This window comes from Sus scrofa, chromosome 17, assembly GCF_000003025.6.
Source record: "Sus scrofa isolate TJ Tabasco breed Duroc chromosome 17, Sscrofa11.1, whole genome shotgun sequence".
NCBI lineage: Eukaryota > Metazoa > Chordata > Mammalia > Artiodactyla > Suidae > Sus > Sus scrofa.
Window position 1 is genome coordinate 9,232,614 of NC_010459.5, and position 10,768 is coordinate 9,243,381.

Sequence of the window (10,768 nt, forward strand, 5' to 3'; positions counted from 1 at the left end):
TTAATCCACTGAGTGGGCCAAGGAATTGAACCCATGTCCTCAGAGATACTATTCAGGTTCTTTTCCACAGAGCCACAACAGGAACTCCATGTATATGGTTTTATATGTAGATATGTGATTAAAGTGAAATAAATATAAATTTATTCAAATATTCAGTGACTATCCATTGCTTTCTATGTTTCATTTCTAGCTATAGTTTTTATTAAAAAAGCCTACAATACACATCAGGGCAACTGGCTTATTCTGAGTTTCTACATTTCTCTGCCCTTTTTCATAATTTTCATCTTTATGATCATGAAGCGAAATGAAATGAGAAGATCATGCAACAAAGAGAATGCAGAATATGAGGGGTAAATATGCTTATACAAATAATTGTCTTAAATTGTGCCGGTCATTAATCAGTGTCCTAAATTCTCTTGCCTTTCAGTGTGTGAACTCCATAGTGATTGGGAAAAAATTCTGTTTAGCTTTTCATCTTAGTCTTTCTAAACCATGGATTCTTCTAAGAGCCACAAGTGTACAAAACTAAACAAATAAATGGATTTCAATTGTTTTCACTAAGTTCATGGCTGTAATTATTTTGCCTCATATTTAAATGATAAATCAACATTAAAGTAGTAAAACACAGGCATATATATTTATACACATAAATACATATTCATATATAAACACATTTAATGTTTAGCTTTTTATTTGGACTAGTTTTCTAAGAAACGAACGTATCTATAATCAAAGTTTCAATTAATATATAAGAATTGATTTTTAAAAATTTTTTTTAGTGTCTGTATTCTTTTGTGTGAGTGTTTTGACCTGAGACTTAAAATAGAAATCTGGTGGTAGATACGGTTAAAGTAGGAAACCTTCTGCTACTAAACATATTGTGAATTCCCATTTTCTTTTTCCTTCATCAGTCATTCAGTCATGGTACCAGAAAGCTATAACGTGGATTACTAATATCAGCAAGAACTTCGCCAGCAAGTGGCTTACATGCAGAGAAGACAGTGCTTTTTGTAACATGAGATTACCCTTGTATACGTTTAGAATGTCAAATTTTTGGAAATAAAGCGCACTTTGGCAGCAGGAGGCAGGCACTCCTGGGTGCCTCCTGCATTCATCTGGCCGCTAGGGGACGCCTGTGACTTCCAGGTCCAGTGACCCGTCCCCCACCAGCCCCGCTCCTCCCATCCCCTCCCCTTCCAGATCTGGAGCCCCGGGCCCCTACGGGACAGTTGATCGGGGTTTCCAGCAACCATCTCCGTGGAGAGGCAGGCGGACCACGCAATGCTGTCTGTATTGCTGCTCCTTTCAGGGCTGGGCCCGCTAACATCCGTCGGCCATCGTAAGTGAGGACCCCTCGGCGTGGACGGGGCGGCGTGGCCCTCCTGGCTCCAGAAGCCCAGGCCCAGCTTTGCAGGGAGCCCATGGTGGGGTCACAGTCCGCCCGGTTTCAGGGTCCTGCTGGGCCTGCTGGCCGGGGGCGCCAAGAGCACGCCGGGGACGGTCGTCCCTCCCTCCCTGCCCCAGCCCCGCAGGAGGGGGCGCCCGCCTTCCAGCGGGTGGGGGAAGGAGCCCTGAACGAGTCCTGGGACAGCCCTTCTTCACCTACTCAGGGCCGAGGTCCAACATCAGCCCTGAGGATGTCTGGACGGTGGTTCGGTAATAACACTCCCACTTCCGGAGGAGCCTCTTCCTCTGGAATCCTGCATGGAGAGATTTTATGGCGTGTGTGTCTGTCTGTCTGTGTGTCCGCGTCTGTGTGCGCGCGTGTGCACACCTGGTCAGGGGCTTGGAAGGTCCCAGAGTGACCTGATGAGACAGGTAAGAGAAGAGGAAGAAGGCTACCATGCCTGGGGAATGCTCACGCACCTGTTTTCCTTACTGCAGACTGAACTATCACTTGTGCAAATTACAGTGCACAGAATATTGCGACGAACACCAAGGACAGCAGGGCTTCACGAACTCCTGTAGTTAAGAAATCATTCTTTTGAAGTTTCCCTCGTGGCTCAACATAAGCGAATCTGACTAGTTTCCGTTAGACCACAGGTTCCATCTCTGGGCTCGCTCAATGGGTTAAGGCTCCGCGTTGCCCATGAGCTGTGATGTAGATTGCTGATGCGGCTTGAACTGGCATTGCCTATGGCAGAGGCTACAGCTCTGATTTGACCCCTAGCTTGGGAACCTCCATATGCCGCTGCTGAGGCCCTGAAAAGACAAAAACAACAACAACAACAAAAGAAATCATTCTTTTTATTTTATGGGCATTTTATTCCTTCTGGACTACATGGCCCAAATCAATTTATACAGACACATTTGTAAAATTATTTCGGTGTTTTTATTTTTTAAAGAGCCATTTTGTCTGGATGAGAGCAAATCTTTTAATATGTAATTTTCCCCTTATTTCCCAGGTAACACAAAAAAATCATGTGGGAGCTCCCTTCCTGGCTCAGTGGTTAACTAACCCAACTAGGAACCATGAGGTTGTGGGTTCGATTCCTGGCCTCTCTCAGTGGGTTAAGGATCTGGGTTAACAGCTGTGATTCAACCCCCACCCTAGGAATCTCCATATGCCACAGGTGCGGCCCTGAAAAGACAAAAAAAAAAAAAAAAAAAAGACAAAAAAAAAATCGTGTGTATACACATACATAGCTATGTGTATATATATACAATTACAGACTCAGAAAAAAAAACTGACCAAGCTTCTACTGGACCTCTTATCTACAAAAAATATGTAATTTTAATGTTTATTCTTATATGAATGAGATCATACTAATATGTTCAATTCTTGTGGCAACTATGTTCTGCAAAGTCCCACACACAGAATTAACTAATGCTTAAAGGAGGGAAAAAATATATATATATACACATATATACATATGCATACATATTATATAGTTACAATCATTTTTAAATTTTATTTTTTATTATAGTGTTTGATTTACAGTGTTCCTTCAATTTCTGCTGTACAGTAAATCAGACCCACAATCTGCCATTTATATATTATGGCCATGCTTGCAGCACATGGGCCAGGTATTGAATTCATGTGACCTACACCCCAGCTGGATCTTTAGCCCACTGTGCCCAGCCAGGGATCAAACCCACACCTCAGCAGTGGCCAAAGCCACTGCAGTCATATTCTCAACCCACTGAGCCACGAACACTCCATCTAGTAAATAATCTGAAATCCTAAAGCAACTCATCCCTCTTATAAACAAGTGGAAAGGGACTTACCTGGAGCCATAGCTGAGATCCAAAAACCGTCCACTTGGCCTCAGAACCCCAGCTTCTTCCATAATGGTGCACTGCTCTTTCCTTAAACTGAATGTTTTTCCACCTTGGTCTATATGTCCGCTGCAATGATCCAGGTGCAAATATTGCTTTGGGGGTTACCGATAAATCTGAGCAAATAGGCAGATTGGCAAATGAGGAATAATTGAATACCAGTGACTATCTTGTAACATGATTTTAAAATAAATATCAAATCAATAAGGGTTGAGAGATAATATATGTGCCACCTAATTTTTTTGCGGATTATATAGTTGTGTAGGTTGAAAACCTGAAACATTTTACATACACGTTCTCAGAATTAATTAGCAAGTTTAAAAGAAGTTAACCGGGCATTGAAAAATGGAGTAGAATGAGTAATCGTGGTGAAAAAGCTGAAATATGTTAAGGGAGGTGATGCTTTCAAGCCTTCATCCCTAACTAGCTCTGTGCCAAAATAAACCCACGTTCTTTCATTTCCTAAACTGTAAATTGGGAATACTAGAACCTTACGTACCTAGCTCATAAGTATATTGTGAGACTTTGAGGTAATGTAAGAGTACATAATTCAAAGAACATTTTTTTTTACATTTTGTTTTGACTAGTAAGGTACAGGTATATTTCATTGTTGAAACAGATTTCTGCCTGAAATAATGGAATATGGTGATACCATCCCATAATATCCAGTATGTGGGAGTCAAATCATACACTTTTATCCTCAAACAATAGGATAAGGAGGGGAAAGACACTAAAAGAAAAATTTGTTTTCTTTTTAGTGCTACACCTGCAGCATATGGAAGTTCTCAGGCTAGGGGTCGCATCGGAACCGCAGCTGCTGGCCTACACCACAGTTATAGTAGCACTGGATCCAAGCCACCTCTGCAACCTGTGTTATAGCTTGCTGACAACACTGGGTCCTTAATCTACTGAGCAAGGCCAGGGATCAAACCCGCAACTAACTGGTTTCTTAACCCACTCAGCCACAACAGGAATTCCTAAAAGAAAATATTTTATTGGTTTGCTTCCTAAAGATTTTGTGGCAAATATAAGTATCAAAGCCATCATGGAGGAGTACCCTGGTGGTGCAGCAGGTCAAGGATCTGGTGTTCTCACTGCAGTGGCTCAGGTTGCTGCGGTGGCATGGTTTTGATCCCCAGCCAGAGAATTTTCATGTGAGAAGGGTGCAGGCAAAAAAAATAAATAAAAATAAAGCCATCACGGAGTTCAACACACAAAGGCAGTACACCATATTAACAGAATGAAGGCTAAGAACCACATGATGCAAAAAAAAGCACTTGACAAAGTACAAGTCATTTTCATGACACAATTATGTCAACTTATTTCCAAAATATAATTTTCCTGATTGAAAGGATTAATTGCTGATGTACTATTGCAACACAAAAGAATCACAGAGCTACCAACAAAAAGGGATAGATCCTTGAAAAAGTGTACCAGTCACTGAGTCACACCCATAAAATGTGGTCCAGCTGTTGTTTACAGTTCCAGTTCAAAGCAGTGTTCTGACTACAGTGCAGATGTGGGGATCCTTGTACCCTCAATGGTTGTTCGTCTTTTCTCTTTTTCTTTTTTCTTTGTAGGGCTGCACCTGCGGTATATGGAAGTTCCTAGGCTAGGGGTGGAACTCGAGCTGCAGCTGCTGGCCTACACCACAGCCACAGCAACGACAGACCCAAGCCACCTCTGTGACCTACACCACAGCTTGTGGGCAACTCCAGATCCTTAACCCACTGAGCGAGGCCAGGGATTGAATCGGCATCCTCATGGATACTAGTCAGGTTCTTAACCCAGTAAGCCACAAAGGGAGCTCCCTGTCTTTTATTTCTTAGGTGAAATTCACATAAAGTTTATCATTTGTAGGTAAACAATTCTGTGGCATTTAGATCTTCACTGTGTTGTGCAATCACTACTTCCATCTGGTTCCAGAACATTTCCATCACTCCAAAACCAGACCCTGCACCCACGAAACAGTCTCATCCCATTTTGTCGTCCCACCAGCACCTGGCAACCACTGATCTGCCTTCCACTTCTATAAATAAAATTATTCGAATTAATAAAAATAAAATTAAAAATACTTGTGTCTGATTTCTTCCACTTGGCATCATGTTTTAGAGGTTCACCCACTTCATAGCATGTGTCAGATTTTCATTTATTTTATGACCGATTAATAGTCCACTTCTACCGCATGTATATGCCATAATTTTTTATCCATTGCCCGTCGGTGGTTATTTGAACTGCTTCCACTTTTTGGCTCCTGTGAGTAGTGCTGCTCTGAACATGTGTATACATGTATATGTTTAAATACCAAAGGGTGGAATTACTGTGTTGTGTGTTTAACTTTTTAACTTTTTTTTTTTTTTTCTTTTCCAGCTGCTCCCATGGCATGTGGAATTTCCTAGGCCAGGGATTGCATCCAAGCCATAGCTGTGACCTACACATCTTTAACCCACTGTGCCAGACTGGGGATCAAACCGGCGCCTGCATAGAGACAAGCCAGATCATGAACCCACTGCACCACAGCAGGAACTCCTATTATAACTTTTTGAGGAACACCCAAACTCTTTTCCACAGTGGCTGAGCCATTTAACATCCCCACTGGCAATGTATGAGGGTTCCAATCTGGCAAGCAGTGGCTTCTTTTATTCTTTGATTTTAGCCATTCTGGTGGATGTGAATTGGTACCTCATGTAGTTTCAATGACTAAGATGCTGAGCATGTATTCATGTTCAATATTTGATACTTTTTCTTTAACCCTTATACTACAGGGTTACTAAAATGGTTAACCCACCGTTTTAATATACTTATAATTTCTTCTTTTTTCTTCTTACCATGGTACCTGCAGCATATGAAAGTTCTCTGGGCTAGGGGTTGAATCAGAGCTGCCACTGCAGGCCTGCACCACAGCCACAGCAACGCCAGATCCAAGCCATATCTATGACCTACACCATAGTTTAAGGCAATGCAGGATCCTTACCCCTCTGAGCAAGGCCAGGGATGGAACCCACATCCTCACAGACATGATGTCAAATTCTTCACCTGCTGAGCCACCATGGGGAACTCCCTGGTTACAATTTCTAAGTCTGTTAATTTTTGACCTTTACCAGAGTGTTGTGTACTTTTATGGCTTTTTTTTTTTCTCATCATGGAGTGTCATCTTTTCATTTAAGTTCAAAGAACTTTTAGCACTTCTTGCAAGGCCAATCTAACGGTGGTGAGTTGTGTCTGCAAACGGCCTTTATTTCTTCTTCATACCTGAGGGATAACTTTGCTGAATAAATTGGCTGGCAATTTTTATCTTTCAATACTTTGGGAGTTCGTACTGCAGCCCAGCAGAAACGAACTCAGCTAGTATCCATGAGGATGCAGATTTGAGCCCTGGCCTCAATCAGTGGGTTAAGGATCCTGGTGTTGCTGGGAGCTGCGGTGTATGTTGCAGACATGGCTTGGATCTGGAATAGGCCGGCAGCTGCAGCTCTGATTCAACCCCTAGCCTGGGCACTGCCATATGCTGAAGGTGTGGCCCTAAAAAGCAAAAAAAAAAAAAAAAGGATGCTTTGAATATGTCATTCTACTCTCTCATGGTCTGTAGTTTCTGCTGATAAACTAACAGCTTAATTGGGGTTTCTTTGTAAGTTAAGTTTTTCATGCATTTAAGATTCTTTTTTCCACTGGCTTTTGACAGTTTCGTTATGAGGCTAGGAGAAGGTGTGTTAGCATCGATACAATAGGATGTTTTATTAGCTTTATGGACTTGTATGCCCAACTCCTATTTCAGATTTGAGAAGTCTTTAGCTTTTATTTCTTTAAATAAACTCTCTCTCCCTTTCTCTCCTTTTTTTTTTTTTTTTTTTTTTTTTTTTTTTTTGTTATTTTTCCTTTTCTAAGGCCGCTCCAGCAGCACAGGCTAGGGCTCCAATCGGAGCTGTTGCTGCCGACCTACACCAGAGCCACAACAACGCACGATCCAAGCCGCACCTGCAACCTCTGCCACAGCTCATGCCCCTTTCTCTCTTTTCCTCTGGTACACTGGTTATTTTTATATTTGCCTTTCTGATTGAATCCGATAGTTCTCATAGGGTTTCTTCATTTAAACAAACAACTACTGGCTCTGCCCTCTTCTAATATATGAATTATGAATTATTTTCATATATCTATTCTCCCAGTCACTTATTCTATTTTCTATCTGATCTGCCCTGTTACCTTTGCTCTCTCTTGCATTCTTCATCTCCTTCATTGAATGCTTCAGCTTCAGAATTTCGGTTTAGACTTTATTTTAAAAAGTTAATTTTATGGAAAAACTCCTTCTGTGCATTAATTTAATTCCTGAGTCCAATGAGTTATCTTTCTGGATTTTCTTGTAATTCATTAAATTTCTTCATAACAGCTATATTGAACTCAACTGTTACATCATGAGTCCATGTCTTTGAGTTCAGTTGCTAGCGAATTGTTTTATTTTGGGGATGCCATGTTTCCTTGATTTTTCATAGTGCTTGATGACGTGAGCTTCTGGTCTCTCATTTGAAGTAGACTTACACCTTCTTTAATTAAGAATTTGTTTGATTCAAGACCGGCAATTAGAACTCTTTCTTTTGTTTTCCAGTAGGTGGCGCTATCGCTCAAGTTTGTAGTTTCCCCTGCAGGGAGCTGGCGGTGCACCTGGAATGTGCAGAAGGAGTTGGCATAAGAGCAGGAGGAGGTTTGGGCTTAGCACCCCGGGTTTTGGGGATGCTTAGGGCCTGGTGGGAAGAACCTCAGCTGGGGCAGTCTTAAAGGTCTGTGGATGTGCCCCTGCTGAAACCCCAGATCAGACTGCAGGCAGGAAACCTGTTCTTTCAATGCCCACTTGATATTCCTGTTTGCCCCCTTCTCTTTCTTCTCCCTCCCATCGGTCACAGAGGTCCCTCACCAGAAATCTGGGTGCTGCTGGAGAGAACCAGGTCCCTCCAGCTGCAGTTCACACAACCGGCAGCTGAGTGGTCCCTCAATACTTTCACCTTCCACCTCCTCTGCCAGGAGAGGTCAGTCCTGATGCTGCCACAAGCCTACACCTTGCAATGTCACTCGAGCAGGGCCATGCCTGGTGAGCTCCTCTACCTCCTCTGCTTCAAAATTCATTTCCATCGCACTCTGATGGTGTGCCAGATTCCACTGTCCAGGCAGACTGGACCTCTACAAATTCTCTGTCGGTCATGAGTCTGCTCAGTTTTGCAGTCGCCAGGTTTCCTTTAGGACAAGCATGTCAAATGGGGGAGGGGCAGGCTCACCAGCTCCCTTGGGTCTGCAGCCCTCATTGAGGTCCTGTTTTCCCACTTTCAAGTTCACAATGATAGAAACCTCCTTGGTGTCCTGGGCTAATGTGCAGAGGTACTTAGATTTGGTGTATCCTTTTTTTGCTTTTTTTTTTTTAGGGCCACAGGTGCAGCATATGGAAGTTCCCAGGCTAGGGGTTGAATCAGAGCTGCAACTGCAAGCCTACAGCACAGCCACAGCAAAGTGGGATCTAAGCTGCCTCTGCAACCTATACCATAGTTCATGGCAGCACCAGCTCCTTAACCCACCAAGTGAGGCCAAGGATCAAACCCACACCCTCATGGATACTAGTTGGGTTGTTCCACTGAGCCACAATAGGAATTCCAGGTTTGGTGTGTTCTTGCCATTCTTGTCACAATCAATTGAAATATATGGATTTATTTCTAGACTATTCTATTCCATTGTTTACAAGTTGACTTTTAAATTAGGACCATACTGTTTTAATTACTCTGGTTTTATAATATGTTTTGAAATCAGGAAATGTGAGGCTTCCAGCACTGTTCTTTCTCAACCTAGTTTTGGACTGCATGAGTCCACTTATACACATATTTTTTTTTTCAGTAAATATATACAGTACTCCACTATCTATGGTTGGTTGAATCTGCAGATGTGGAACCACAGATAAGGAAGGCTGACTACAGGGCTTTAGCCCATCAGTGCTTTGTTCCTTTTCTTTTTCCCTGTTTTGTTTTTATTGTGTGTTGCCCTTCACCTTTCCTTTTATTTAATATGTTGAGATATCTAAGTACAGTAATGTGGGGATCTTTGATTAGAAATCTATTGGCTGCATTCGAACGTGCTCGCAAGAATGTGGACTATTTGAGCTATAAACAAATAAAAGATATGCTAGCATGAAATGCACAGTATCGTCACAACGTGTAACTAGTTTGTAAAAATCCTTGTTATGGAAATTCATGTACCTTGTTAAATCCAGGAGTGAAAGGAAAAAAAAGCAATGCTTTGTTATCTCTTCATGTATGTGTTAATATATATATATTCATATGTAATATATATGTATGTAATGTATAGGTAATTATATATAATTACGGACATATAATAACATGTGTATAATATAGATGTAATAATATATACACATATATATAATTACAGAGAAGAGATTGTCCAAGTCATAAAACAGGTGCTATACACAAGCCAGACAGATTCATATAAAGGCTCAGAACTAGGAGGCTATAAAGCCAAAGGCTGAGTTCTGACAATCAGAGATTTTCTAAAATAGCAATCTGGCCCCAGGGAAAAAGCCAAAAGAAAGATAAAGATCTGCATAAGATAAAGATGTTCTTCTGACATCACTCGAAAAGGGATTTTAAAGATGAGGTTATTGCCTAAGAAAATCAAAAGGAATCAAGACTGAGGGTCGGAGTTCCTGCTGTGGCTCAGCGGAAATGAATCCGACTAATATCCTTGAGGACTCGATTTGATCCCTGCTCTTGTTCAGTGGGTTAAGAATCTGGTCTTTCCCTGAGCTGTGGTGTAGGTCACAGGTGTGGCTTGGATCCTGTGTTGCTGTGGCTGTGGGGTAGGCCGGCAGCTGCAATTCCGATTAAACCCTAGCCTAGGAACTTCCATATGCCTCAGGCACAGCCCTAAAAAGCAAAAAAATAAAATAAAAATTACAATAAAAAAAAAAGACTAAGAGTCAAGTGAGGACATAGTTTCAGACATATGAAAATGGTTAAAGTTAGAAGAACTTAAAACGTAGGAGAGTAAAGTATTATTGCTTCTGCCATCAAAGGCAGGACAGATTTCATGAAATGGCTGGATAAGCAGAATCAAGAAAAAGTTCTCTCAAGCCAAGCTTCCTCAAATTCAATCATCAGAGATTTTTTCCAAGACAGAATCATAAGGCTTCATTACATGCCTCTTTTTTGTTGGTGTATTTGGCTTCCATGTAGATACGATAGACCAACATGACATTTTTTGTTTGTTTTCTTCTCTTGGGCCTGGTTTCAGCAGTTTTAGCCTTGGGAACTGTTCATTTTCTTTCCTGGGATAGGGTTCAAATGGGAGCTGCAGCTGCCAGCCTGCTCCACAGCCACAGCCACACCAGATCTGAGCCACATCTGTGACCTACCCCAAAGCTTGTGGCAACACCAGATCCATAACCCACTGAGGAAGGCCAAGGATTGAACTTGCATCCTCATGGACACTATGTCAGGTT

General features: G+C 41.8%; 1 protein-coding gene across 1 annotated transcript in view; it reads left to right on the forward strand.

Moving 5' to 3' along the window:
• Window positions 1–534, forward strand: part of LOC100519521 (disintegrin and metalloproteinase domain-containing protein 18) — a 54,996-nt gene extending 54,462 nt beyond the window's left edge. Inside the window, exon 20 of the mRNA XM_021078204.1 lies at window positions 191–534. Within this exon, the coding sequence (XP_020933863.1) occupies window positions 191–354 (164 nt within the window). The 3' untranslated portion in view covers window positions 355–534. The remainder of the gene's footprint in view (window positions 1–190) is intronic.